This window comes from Calonectris borealis, chromosome 4 (assembly GCF_964195595.1).
Source record: "Calonectris borealis chromosome 4, bCalBor7.hap1.2, whole genome shotgun sequence".
NCBI lineage: Eukaryota > Metazoa > Chordata > Aves > Procellariiformes > Procellariidae > Calonectris > Calonectris borealis.
The window spans coordinates 50,802,500-50,816,260 of NC_134315.1; the positions used below are offsets into that span (position 1 = coordinate 50,802,500).

The 13,761-nt window shown below is 52.6% G+C and overlaps 1 protein-coding gene across 1 annotated transcript; it reads left to right on the forward strand.

The window, feature by feature from the left end:
- The first annotated feature begins 6,985 nt into the window (after positions 1-6,985).
- PPP1R3B (protein phosphatase 1 regulatory subunit 3B) lies at positions 6,986-13,526 on the forward strand. Its single transcript, XM_075149512.1, has 2 exons — positions 6,986-7,062; positions 10,012-13,526. Exons 1-2 carry the CDS (start codon positions 7,049-7,051, stop codon positions 10,901-10,903), a joined length of 906 nt encoding a protein of 301 aa, XP_075005613.1. The 5' UTR covers positions 6,986-7,048; the 3' UTR covers positions 10,904-13,526.
- The last annotated feature ends 235 nt before the right edge of the window (positions 13,527-13,761 follow it).

The window sequence follows — 13,761 nt, forward strand, 5'->3', positions numbered from 1 at the left end:
GAATCAGTGGCATCCCAGGAAGTTTGATGGACACCAAGCAGCTTGTTTTACTTTTGGGAGGGGGTTGCATTTTCTTTATGCTGGTTTTCAGCCACTGCAGGATCCCAGCGGCTGCTGCTGAAGGCTGACAGCACCCTCCTCTTCCGTGTGCCATCCCATCCCATGCAGCAGAGGGAAGCTGGGCAGATCAGAGATGAGCAGAGACTAGAGGAGGAGGGATGAAGGAGACAGCCAAAAATGCTCGGAGGCTCCATAGGCTTGGGACATGCGCTATTCCCAGCTGTCAGCACTGGAACGCTGCTTACCGTACCATCCAATGGCCTGACTTCCTCCTCCCCGACTAGAGCCAGCGGCAGGCTTCCTATGAATAACTAGCCTGCTTTCCAGGTCCCGTCAGAGTTATTCCTGCACTGGGTGTGTCTCTTGTCTGCAGGCACATTTCCTAAATTCTGCTTCATCCAATCCAAGTTTAGAAGTCCTTGCTGTGGTGCAACGATGCGGTGCATAACCGATTCCTGGTAGGTACAGATGAGATTAGCTAGATCTTGCAAGATCAGGCAGGGAGAAAGCTATCTCTGTAGGATCCTAAGCACTCAGGAGAGGAGGCAATGCCAAGCTACCTGCAGACAGTGGAGGTATTGGTATGCACCAAACCTGGGATCTCAAATGACCTACTTAGCTGCATTTAACGTGCAACTTCAGAAGTACAAGAACCAGCGAGAGGTAATTACCCCCCCCAGAAAGGGGTAATTTTTGCTAGCAGTCAGTTTCTGCAAGAAGGAAACTTCAAGCTTCTGGTTAATTGGATAAATCCTTGGATATCACCAGGTTTTTTTTTCCTGGGATTAAATTAAAACTTCCAAATAAAAAGGCCAAGTTACACTTGAAAAACATTTTCAAAGAATGCAAAGGCTGATGATGGGAGTAGCTCTAGCTGATCTCCTTCCCCAGCACCCTCTGCTCAGCTCTTGCCTTTATCGTTGACATTGCCTTTGGTACTTGCTTGAGATACCATTTAAAAGTCAGGCATCTTGTTCCTGCTGATTTTCAGATTCCCCCTATAGTGAATGCACAGAGACAGGCAAGTCTGGAAAGCAATGGATCCCATCTTCCATTGACTCATCTTACGATGAGACAAAATGCTTCATGGAGGGACTGACCATTCTCTGCTGCAGCAGAGAGCGCCTGGATACTGACAGAGGCTCAGCTGAAGGCCGTAAATCCCTGAAAGGAGCTTAGGATCATATTTATCATCAAGAACTACAGGCACCCCTCAGTCTGGCCTTTTCTCTCTCAGCCTTCATCAGCATACAAGTGACTTTCAGGCAAAGCACAGTCTCTCACGTAAAGATAAGCCCTCTGAGTCCCCAGGCCTGGATACATGCAAGTTCCCAAGACATCTGCCCCACCTAATAAGGTTTGCAGTCTTTTTAGGGCACCCGAGTTAAAATATACATTGCTTCACTATGACTCGTGCATCTAGGGCAGATCCAAGTCCAGCCAGCTGGACACTTGTGTGGTGTAAACAGGACAAGCTGTCAATGCAGCTGGACTGATTCAGCCTGCCTGAGAGGAGCTGAGCATCCCTCGGTCTCTGCGATCGCATCAGTGTATCGATGGAAATAGCTCTGATTCCTGTTAATACTCTCGCCCCTCCAGCCCTTGCTGTCCCTCTCCTGCAAGAGCACACGGGGAATTTGGAGGATTTGAGGTTCTAGTCCAGGCTGCGTGTTTATGCTCCTTGCTCCCTTCATGTAGGAAGGCATGTACTCCTTCAGACAATTTTTTTTTTAACACATTGTATCTGCACAGCCAGGTACGCCTGGGTTCAAGCAAACAGCAAAAGGGATGGAAAGCCACCGTGTTTCTCTGCATCAACTGAAGTGTAACAAAGAAAATTTTCTGGGAGGTCAAGCCAGACATCTCCGCACTGCATGTTCACCAGGGCAAGGGACGCTCTCAAGAAAAAAAAGTAAGGATGAGTACAGTAGTTGCACTGCTTTGTGCAATCTTGGGGCAGACAACCAACCTCCTTTCTTTTGCTATGATTTTTCCAGGACTTCACTGATGGGAATGAAATCTGTAGACTGCGTGAAGGCAAGGTCTTGGAGCAGCTCTCTGAAAAGAACATCATAGATGTTGAGAAAGCAGGAGATACCTTTCTTTTCTTGGAGAGGCTTGCCCACTCTTGAGTCCCAAACTCCGGGGAAGATGTTGTTTTAAGCTGGTACCCTGCATATAGTGCCTCACCTTAGTACTGCTGTAACATTTTTGACAAGCACGTTGTATGCCTGGTCGAGGACTTACCTCTTTGTTGTTCCTGCCTGCCTGTCATTTGGTTGCTCTACTGTCATTTTGTCTCCTTGTGCTGCCCTTTGGGCTCTTCCTTCACTGGAAGCCCATTCCGTTTTTCTCTGAGAGTAGCAGTTTTCCTTAAGGCATTTGTAGTAACTTATTTGCATTCATTCCCTCCCCCATAACCTCCCTTTTCGGCAAAGATTTTCATGGTCTCTCTTGCTGGGCATTTTTATTATTGAGAACCATAATTTTATACTACCCAGTCTTTTTCTACAACACACAGTACCAGGCCAGGCTTTGCGTCTGGCCCCACACATTGGGCTGGAAGGGAAGGTGCCACGGTCTCCAGCAGAGTACTCAGGGCAGAGTACATGTTCCTCAGGGTTCTTGACCGTGCGCATACGATATCCAAAGGGAGCCATGCCAAGGTAAATATCCTACCTCGGGCCTGCAGCCAATGTACTGAAGTAACTCCTCATTTCTGGACAGAGCCAGGAGAAGCAGTGGGGCCTCTGCCTTGGAGCACAGCTCCCCAAAGTCAAGAGCCTTAACTGAGAGCAGGATTTCCTTTGGTACCGGGGCACACTTGAATGCTCTTTGCTTAATTTTCTGGGATGGCCACAGGAGTTTGAGACCTATGGAAATAAAAGAGGGGAATCCCATCACCCGACAGGACTTCTCAAGTCTTTTCTTTGGTGGAGCTGTGTTTGCTGTGACCCTACAGGAGCTGGACAGGGGCCTGGGACCACAAGGAGCTCCCAAGCAACACACGTCAGACCTCAGCACGCAGTTGCAGCTGAGACCAAGTTGGCTGGTGAATCGTAGAGCTAGAGAAGCCTTGTTTCCTAGAGATTTCTGTCATGCTGTCCCTTGCCCGCTTCCGTTATCCCAGCTTTCTCCACTGCTCCAAGACCAGCCCCATGACATGTTCTACAGCTCCCCAAGGGGCTGTCGGTGCTGGCTGGCCAGCTGCTGCAGACACTGACTGGCCAGCGGGCCACTGCAGCCAAGCCTCACTCCACTTCTGCTCGGCGAGGATGCTCACTGGATCTCTCCCCACCAGCTGTTGATTCTCACAAAACTTAAAAGGGGCCTGTAAGCTTCCCACCCCGCTGTCAAGTGTGGCTGAAACCCACTGGTACATCGAGAAGGGACGAGGGAGGACTGACGGCCAGACAGACACCCAGCTCAGCCATGAATACGTCCTTTCTGGAGGATGGCAGGTCATGCTGCTGACTGCCACCGCTCCTGGGGCACTGCACGGGCCTGGCTGCTTCTCCTGCCGTACCCCAGCGCTGCCCAAAATAGCCTCTTCTGTTTCAGTCAGGCTTTCCCTCCCTGACCCTCAATGACAAAAATTACTCCAAAATTAGTTTCTCCCTTCGCATTTTGATAAAAGGCAACATCTGATTAAAATTACTTCAGAGTTATCCTCATAGCCTTGTCACGGGCAGGTGGACTTTAACAAAAACCCTCCTCTGCTTGGCGCAAGCATCGCGGCCTGGCTCAAAGGCAGCAGCAGTTTCTCAGCAGTGATGATTTGGAAATTGCTGGCAAGCGCCAGCGTTGCAACAGGATCAGCCGCACCACCACGGCAGGCACTGTCTGCCTCCGCAGGCTGCTGTGATGGCGAGCACAAGGAGCATGGCACCTTTGCCACCGCCCCGATGGAGACCTCCCCCCAGCCGCACTGCTGCAGTTGGGTGCGGAGATGCAGGGGGCTGGAGCCTCCCTGCCCATCGGCAGCAATGGGGGACGGCAGCTGGGGTGGTGGGGAGAATGAGGTAGCAGGAGGGGGCTGCTGATCTGGGAGAGGGCACGAGGTGTGGGATGGGGTGCCCTGTGGCGGCAGCCCCGGCGCAGCTCCCTGGCCAGTGCTGTTACATCAGCCACTCCACCGATTTACAACACTCGCCCTTGAGCCTTGGCCCCGCAGCCAGCTGCGGTGTGGACACGTTGCACAACACCCCCAGCCCCGCTCCCCTTCCCCGCCGGGGCGGCCCGGCAGCCGGCTGCTGGGAGGCCGAACCATTGCAGCAGCCTGCTGGCTCCCGACAGGGAGGAGAAGATGCTGCATCCACCAGTGCCTGCACCAGAGGAGGTGGCAGGACCAGGAAGGGTCCCCAAGGACCTACCTAAGCCTGCTGGTAGAGGTGGCTTTTGAGGGACTGTGGCGGGGCAAGGAGGGCTGCCCCACAGGAGGGATGGAGAAGCTCTGCCTCTCCTCCCGCAGGAAGCCAGTGGGGCTGCACCCCAGGGGTGCAGAAGTCACCACGTCCTGTCCCAGGGGGCCCTGGGCTAAATCCTCCAGCCGAACCAGGAACAAACCCCAGGTGAGACCTGATGGGAGAGTGGGACCCTCCTTCCAGAGATGTCTGACATGGATGGGACCGGTTCTGCAATGCTCCCCCAGGGAGAAACACCCCTGGAGCCTCTTCCCCATGCCAGAGAGCTAGCTCTTCCTCATCTCTCAGCAAGGCAGGAGGGGTGGAAAGCGGTGGGGAAATCACAAAGACCACTGTGCAAGGGCCTAGCACGGAGCTAAATATAGCCACTATCTCAGCTCCCCAAAGATAACAGCCTGTGTCCGCAGCCCGCCACAACGCCCTGCCCCGACTTCCACCTACCTTTGCTTTGGGAGCAAACACCAAGCAGCAGTTGCAAAACACCCAGCCCCACTCATGACAAACAGGGCTTGTATCGTGGGGCAGAAATGCACCCTAAGCCACCTCACATGCATTCCTTCCCCTGTGCTGGGGGCTGGCTGGCCAAAACCCACACAGCTCCGAGGCTAACCAACACCTCCCTCGGCACCTCCATGGTGCTCAGCAGCCAGCAATGCGCAGGAGAAACCTGTGGCAGCACAGAGCAACAACTGTAAATCAGGTTGGGGCTTCCCGGTTTTTGGGCTCATCCCATTAAACTCACCGCTTCCACCTGAATCTCTCTGGTGTCCCAAGATCAGTGACGCTGAACCAGGCTGCGGTGGCCCTGCCTGGAGAAGGGGAGGCAGCAGTGGAGAGGGCCCACGGGCCGCAACCACCTTATCGGGTCTGTGTGCGTTGCTCCCAGGCAAATCAGAACAAGGTTCCCCTCATCCCTGCTGTAAACCCTGTCACTAAGTAGCACATGCTGAAATCCCACCATACCCTCGGCACATAAAATATTGCTGTAAGTCTGCAAGACTCCTGCAGCAGATACATCTTTCATATCTCTCTCCCCAATTTTAAATCTTATCACTGCCTTTATCTAAAAAGGGGTTTTAAAACAAAAAACAATTGTGTTTTTTTTCCCCTCAACAAAACCCTTTTGCCTCAGAGAGTAATAAGTTTATGAAATGGCAGCTTCCAGCAGGAAGTCTCTGGCTTTAACAATAGCTCCGTGTGTTTCCACAAGTTAATTGAAAACAAATGTTGACACTTCAATCCTGCTTTTATGCTATGTCAGGGAGGGGAGAGAGAGCAGCATTGCTCGCAGCTGTGTAGTTAGAGGCCAGATGTGGCACAAAAAGAGACAGATACTATTATCCCCACCGTTGCCATGGGGAGAAGGTAGATGCGCAATCCCCACCTCGCAGTAGGCTTTACAGCCTCCGCTGCTTGCCCCTGGATGTGGCATTTGTCCCCAAAGCTGCTTCCCTGCCAGAGCAGCCAGCTCCATGTACACCTTTGCATCGGTGAGGACATCGGGCTCTGCGCCAAAGCGGGCTCAGGAGCAGCCCCTGGAGCAGAGATGGGAACTGGCGGCAGGAGGGCAGCTGGGAAGACCCCTTGGCCGGCAAAGCAGTGGGGGTCTATGCCAGAGCACCGACTCGCCTGACAGATGTTTTCAGGGTGTCGGTAACACCTTCCCCACTCTGTGCGCGTGCCCAGATGGAGGCTTCTGTGGGACGGGCCTCTGTGACAGCTGGGCCCCGCAGGTGTTTTCTCCTACTGTAAGTCACCTTTATGAGAAAGTCCTATTTTCCACTCCACACCACAAATATTGTCTGGAAAGAGGATTTTGGAGTAACCTCTGAAGATTTCTACCCAGTGCCAGCCGGCACTGCGGTCACAAGATGTGGACGTGTGAGCAACCCTCCTCCCCACCCGTCCCTCAGCACCCAAACGCCCTGGGCCAGCCCAGCCGAGAAGATGAGTGCCCTGAAAAGGCTGTCCTGCCTGAGGGACACAGTTCCTACAGGTTTAGCCCTTATCTGCTTACTTGTGGATGTTCACAAAGCCCCGTTCCGCCCTTCTGGACAGGCAGGGACGGCACCGTGGCACAGGAGCCGCAGGACAGAGAAGGGACCGGCAGCATCCAAGGCCGGACACAGAGCTTGGACCTTCTGCCAAAACAAGCCGGCCCTGCGCGGGAAGAGGCGGAGGGGCTGACTTAGCAACATCCCTCCGCAAAGGAGAAGGTCCCTTAGGTTTGAGGGCCTTGGGAAGTGCTGCCCCCCGCCCCCAGCTCCGCCGCTGCTGCCAGGGCGAGGACGCTCCCCCTGCCCCGGCCCCTCAGGAGCAGCCGGGCAGCCCCCGCCCGCCGCGCCCCGCCTGCGCCCCGCCTGCGCCCCGCCAGGGGCTCCCCCCGCCGCGGCCCTTCGCGTGCCGGACGCCCGGCGGCCTATTGGCCCCCCGCCGCGTTCGCAGCGCGCCCATTGGCTGCGGCGCGGGCTGGCCGGGCGGGCGGGGCGGGGCGGGCGGTCTTAAGGCGCCGGGCGCGGCGCTGGCTGGGCGGCGGGGAGCTGGGGGGTGCCGCGGCCGGGCTCATGCACTGCGCCAGGTACGGTCTCGCCGGGGCGCGTGTCCTCCTTCCCGCCGCTGCCGGGCGCCTGCTGCCGTTTGGCTTCTCCGGGTGTCTGCCGTGCTCCCCGGTGCGGGGTCGCAGCCCCCTCGGGTGCGCGGGAGCGGTACCAGCGCTTCCTGCCGCGGTACTGCTACCGGGGGGGACGGGATCCTCCAGGCTTGGCTCCTGCAGCTCCCCGGGTGAGCGGGAGCGGTAGCCCCGGGGCGGCGGGGCCGCCTCTCCGCCGGGCTCTGTCTGTCTGCCCGGTGGGGCTGGGCGGCACGGCTTGGCTCGGGTTCGCAGCGCTGCGTTTGTTTGCAGGAGGGGCGGGCTGTAGCGGGGTTAACGTATCACCCGGACCTCAGGTAAATAAATGCCTGTGAGGACTGGGCTGTGGCCTCGGAACAGCTCGGCCTTTCCTGAGTCAGAGAGGAGAAGAGGGCAGAAAACCCGAGTGCTGCTTCCTCCAGCAGTGTGTCATGTCTGAAAACTTCTGGGTTAGCAGCTGCTGCACATGGAGCCCTCTGCAAGAGGGTTACCTATGCACAAACAGCGCTGGAAGCAGCATGGAGGCAATCGAAGGAGTTTGATAAATGTAGGTGTAAATAAGTCCTTTGCTCTAACTTGCTTCTCCTTCCTAGAAATAGAGGAGGGAAGAGTGAGCGGTGACATCTTCTTCTGGAGAGGGTGAAGCTGTGGGAAGACATCCAGAGGCAGAATCTAGTCTGTCTTCCTTCTGAGAGCAGGGGGAAAGGAATCAGCCCCTGTACCTGCGTAGGGCTGCCTGCCTTGCACCGTTGGCTTCCTAGAGCTCCCTTTCCTGCTCCCACCTTCAAAGCATCTGAAGTTCAAGAGAGCCAACACTAGCCCCAAAAGGGAAACCTCCCTCTGTTGGCTGTGAGTTGGGCATCAGCAGGCTCTCAAGCGTGGAAGGAGATGTCTGGGTATCAAATGAGCTGAAAAAGGCAGTTTGTAAAAGCACAGAGCTCAGCTTAGTAGTAGGTATGAAAAGCTCTTACTATAGTTCTTAGCTTGGAAAAAAGCTCCACGTAATGCAAATCAGGCTGGATATTTCATGCCTCTTCGTTCTAAAAATTGTGAATAACCAAGGCTTATTAAGAAACATGACTTCTCGGCAGTTATGGGAATTCAGCTGAATAAATTTCCCTGGGAAAAGATGCAATGTGGATGAAACTGGCCCAAGTAAGAGAGAAGCATTGGAGGCTGCATTAATTTAAAGGAGGAAATGACCTATATAAAGTGTGCAAAACCAGGTAGAGATGAGCAGAACGGTGCTAGCAGACAGGTGGATCTGCTGTCTGTCATGTACAGCTGCCCTTGAGCTGAAAGGAGGCTGAAGGAGGCAATACAGAAGGAGTTAGCTGGTGGGTGTGTTGGGAAGCAAGCCTTGGCACATGGGCTCTGAATAAACAGATGCCTGTGCTGAATGGATGCTGTGAAAGCTGCTCAGAGCTGCTCTGTTGGTGTTGCAGGGTGGGGAGTTAAAGCACTGTATTGGAGAGCATAGCTCTCGCTTTTTCTTGGCACGGGGGCAGCAATCAAGTACTAGAGCTGGCTGTGCGTGGCTTTGGCAGCCAGAGCTCTGCCATGTCACGTGGCCGGCAGCCGCTGCTACCGCTGCTGGCTCGTCCTGCTCTGTGCAGTGGGAGCAGCTTTGGAGCCTGGCCTGCAGCCAAACGGGATTTTTATTAAGGGAATACTCTGTGTTTAAGGCTAGCTGCAACGCAGTTGACTTAAGGGGCATGTGTGCGATAAATCTGTCCAGCAGCTTACCCAGAGCCAGGCCAAAGAGTCTGCAAAAGCATCCAGCCTAACCTCAGTGTAAGGGCAGGAGCGATAGGTCTGATGTTCGGGGAGCTGCCTGGCCTCAGGGGCAACTCCAGGGCTGCATCTGGCAAGGTATCGGGTGGGAGCTGCCCTAGAGTGGGTGCACAGAGGGGGATGGTGCTGCATGCCTGGAGGAACGGGCTGGGTGCTGGAGGAGGAGAGGCTGTCGTAGAGGGGCATATGGCCTGCACCTTCCAGGGGAAGGACTTGTTTCCAAAGGCTTGGTCAACCTTGAGTAGGTGAGTTGTGTTTGGCAGAGCCCTGTGGTTGTACGGGTGTTTGCCAGGGGCTCAGCGCAAGCGCTGTGGAGGCTTGAGGTGCGAAGTCTGCGCTGGAGGTAAAATTTGCTGGGCCGTCTGAGCTGACATCTGTTTTAAAGTGCAGTATAAGGAAGAAAGAGGCTCCTCTGCAGGTGCGGAGCAATGTCAGCTAAGTCTGTGCCCTGCTGCTGCTTCAGACTGTTGCTATCCTTACAATACCACTTGCAGGCATTTTAGATGGAGCAGTTCTGGGAGACAGTGATGAGCAAAGTATGTAGCTCAACCAAACAAGTGCTTTTTAGCCTCCAAAAATACCAGACATTTGGGATTTTATGAAAGGTGAGGTCAGTTGCGTACAGCAGCTTGTGACAAACTGAGCTCCTGCTCCTACAAAAGCATCCGATGCCCTGGGGAGAGTCTCTCCTGGCAGGAGGAGAGCGCAGCAGGAATACTGCTTTATGTAGCATTGGAATTTGATAATCCCTGGATTTTGTGGACATCAGCAGGACTGAGCCATGGGTTTTGCTTTTTGGAGCCTGCTGTTGCTAGCCTAGTAGGGCAGTGCCTGTGTGTGTCTTGAAATGGTGACTGTCCCTGTAGCAATTGGAAGAGATCTTGACCAAGGACACAACAGGCTCTGGTCCTGCCGCTTCTGCTGTAGCATGTTTCTCACTGTGTCTGTAAGTCACACCATACAAGTACCTGCCTTTAAACTTGGGGGGTTGATGGAAGCAAGTTTCTTTGGGATGGCTGGGGCGAAGTGGTGTAGCATTTGTCTGACAAAAGTAATATTAAAATGCTTTTCTAACATCAACTGACCCTTCCTCTCATCTTCCAGAGTATTAGACTACTTTCCTCACAAACAAGCAATGGCTGTGGATGTAGCAATGCAGCTATACCTATGCTCTTCACCCTTGCGGAGAGAGAAGTGTGCCTGCAAAATTGCTCCGAAGCCAAGCAAGCCGTTGCGGCCCTGCATCCAGCTGAGTAGCAAGACTGCGCTGAATGGACCAGAAGAGGCAGCAAACTCCTTCACACACAACAAAGTGAAGAAGAGGGTGTCATTTGCAGATAGCAGAGGCTTCGCTCTGACGATGGTGAAGGTATTCTCAGAGTTTGACGATCCACTAGATATTCCTTTCAACATCACTGAGCTGATAGACAACATTGTGGGCCTGACAACAGTGGAGAGGGACAGCTTTGTCCTGGATTTTGTTCAGCCCTCTGTGGACTATCTGGACTTCAGAAACCGCCTCCAGGCAGACTGTGTCTGCCTTGAAAACTGTATGCTAAAGGAGCGATCCGTTGTGGGAACAGTGAAGGTGAAGAACCTTGCTTTTGAAAAGACTGTGAAGATCAGGATGACATTTGACACCTGGAAAAACTTTGTAGATTACCCATGCCAGTATGTCAAGGATACGTATGGAGGGTCAGATCGGGACACGTTTTCCTTTGACATCAGCTTGCCCGAGGGAGTTCAATCCCATGAAAGGGTTGAGTTTGCCATCTCCTTTGAGTGCAATGGGAAGGTGTACTGGGACAGCAACAGGGGCACAAATTACAGGATCATACGGTCAGAACTGAAGTCTGCCCAGGATGCCATCCATCCCCCGCAGGGCCCTGACTTCGGCAGTGCCTTTGACCAGTTCGGGAGCCCTCGGTGCTCCTACGGCCTCTTTCCCGAGTGGCCCAGCTATTCAGGCTACGAGAAGCTAGGGCCTTACTATTGACCCAAGGACAAAGTCTTGATTGACTAACTGTTGCTGGCGTGTCCGCAGGCCTGGGAGTTGGTCTGAACGTGAGGCGTACGGAAAGGTGGAAGAAGTATGGCTCCACGTAGCTCTGCATAAGCCTCCCAGCAAAACCAGATGTGCTCTGCTGGCAGTGGGCTTGTAGTCAGGGAAGTATCTCTGGCGTAAAGGGCTGCATTCCCTGCCTCGCCTCAGTTAACTGGCTCTCTGGATGCTCAAAGGACCAGGAGCTGTTGCTCGTGTGTCTCTTCAGTGCTGCTACTCCTTCCTGTTCTGTAAAGCTGCTAGTCTCCAGGGAAACATTACAGTGCTTATATCGTCTGTCCAAGCTATGTAGTGGTGACTGGTTTGTATTGCTTGCCTAGAGTTAAAAGGCTTTTTCAAAATATGTTCTAATATTAATTTTTAGTGGGCTGTACTTCAGCTGCAGGGTTCTCCTTGCAAAGCTGGCCCATGCCTGTTGGGAAATGGAGTGATTGCCTTGCAGGGAATGGAGTCCTCTCCGTGCATGCATCCTTGTAGTGTGAGGTCCTTCCTACTGGAGGCAGAAAGGGTGTTTTGGAAATGAAAACGCAACTGTGATGACAGGAAGTGTGGCCCTACAGCCTGCCATATTAGGAGACTTATGTGCCCGTGGGAGAGGATCCGATATGCTTAGTCACCAGTTGTTTTATCAGCTGATCTTGAAAAACTCTCATTATGCCCTTGGTGTTACCAAAAATAGAGATTAGCTGTAGCTGTGTGGTGCTTGTAACACCGCTGTGGGTTGACAGCCTTGACTGCCTTCTTCAAAGCCTTCCTGCTTCTTTAATCACAAGCGATCAGTGATGCTTTTTCTCCTTGATGGACATCTGAAGTCAGCTGTTGGCCATGCTGGTCTCTGAAAATGCAGTTCTTCCTCCTGTGGACTGTAAAACAGTTTTGTCCAGCTGGGGAGTCCTGTGCAGGAGGCTGTGCTCAGGTGTTACAGGACCTAAATGCAAATGGGCCACACTGCTACTCTTTGCAGTGTCCTGTTACAAGGAAGTGACTGTTGTGTACCTACTGTGGTGGAAGTGCCTTGACTAAGAAAGGGGTGGTACATGCGATCGCAGCAATGCTTTGGGATAAACAGGCTTTGGGAATGATGTTGCTTTTAAAAAAGATCTCCTAATGGTTTGTTACTCCGTGCCACGGACTGCTTGGCAGCTAACCGTGTGGCACTGCTCACGTGTGAGGATGCTGTGGCTATACCGGCTGAACATCAACATGCTGGGCTTCCCTCGCCATTGTAGCAGTAGCTACCATTTCAACCTGTAAATGCCCAAACTTTGCATCTCTGTGTCCACAAGCAGCAGCTCACCCCACCTATGCAAAGAACTAGCTGTGAAGAGTGTGAGATGTGGGGCTATCCTGACACCACCCGTGTATGTAAAACAAATCACTGATGTGAGCCATCCCTATCTTCAAAGTGATGGCTTGTCTTCTGGGCCTGCGCTGAGGTGGGGTGGCCAGCTTGTGCAGTGCCAAACAGCCTCACAAAGCTTCTTGCGTGCTAGTTGAGCAGAATAACTTAATCCCGCAGCTCAAAGGGAGAGTGCTGAATAGTTTGTAGAAATAGAGGTCAAGGGAATCATACTTTTTCTAGTGCATAAGCTTTATATAACTTTCTGGGTGCCTATAATAGCCTATGGATGGGCTGGACTACTTAACTTTTTAAACCTGGCTTTTAATTCTGGAGACTACTGTATAAAATACTTACAAGCTGTTTTACCCTAACCTAGAAGGGATACTATGATGACGGTTGGATGCCGAAAGGGACAAGAATAGCTTGCAGGAAGAATAGCTAGCCTTCAACTGCTGCTTTTTCAAAACCCAACATCAATGCATGTCATCACTCTGCTTGATCACTTAGTCCAGGTGGTAAATCTACTTGCTGGTCCAGAGAGCTCATCAGGCTTGATTCCTCTGTTCAAGCAGCTTCCTGAGTCAGCCCTTATAACCTGCGTCTGGTCTCTCTTGAAGGGACTGTTGCCTAGCTTGGCTTGAACCTGGTTTTAAACTTAAAGCAAATCTGAGTGACACTTTTTTTTTTTTCATTTAGTGTATGGTGTTAATGTTGTTAGGACACTGACTGTAGAAAAGTTGTGTTCTCCTGGCATGCTGTCATGCCTATGGAGAGCTGTTTGTGGGCCGAAACAAGGCATGTGTGTCTGGGGTGCTGCGGATGGTGGTATCTCCTTATGGGCCTGTTCATTTTCAGGCTGTGGATAGGGTGTGCTTAGGGAGGAACATGAAAGATAAGCTAGTAGAAGAGCAATGCCATAAGTAAAAGCTAGGCTGGGAACTGACTATTTGACCAATAGTGGTTTAAAAATACTACTTGTGGCCTTTCCCCTTTTCCCTTTTTCCATTGCCAATGTGAACATAGAAGTGGGGTTGCTGTCCTCGCTCTATGCCTCTAAGTGCCTTGTGGGGTGTTTTGCATGTTTGTTTTTAAAAGATATTTTTGTACACAACATTCAAGTGGAAAATGCACTTTATAATTGCCATGTAATGACTCTTTTAAAACTATGGTTCTGTTTTTATCTGATTGTTAAAATAAAGGTGGAACAAAATGTTGGCTGTGTATCTTGCCGTCTTCTTATTTAAACACCCACGGGGCTGGGGAGGCGATTTGGACATGGGACCAGCTTCCTGCAAGCGGCCATTGGCAGGGAGGAGCACACGTCCGCAGTGGACTCTGCTGCCTGAAACAGGAAAGAGCTGCCTGTTCCTGCTGCCTTCCTGCCAACACAAATGCTTCCAGAGTCTCTGCAGCTGTGGGAAGGAGGAGAGGAGCCAGGCCCTTGTCTCCG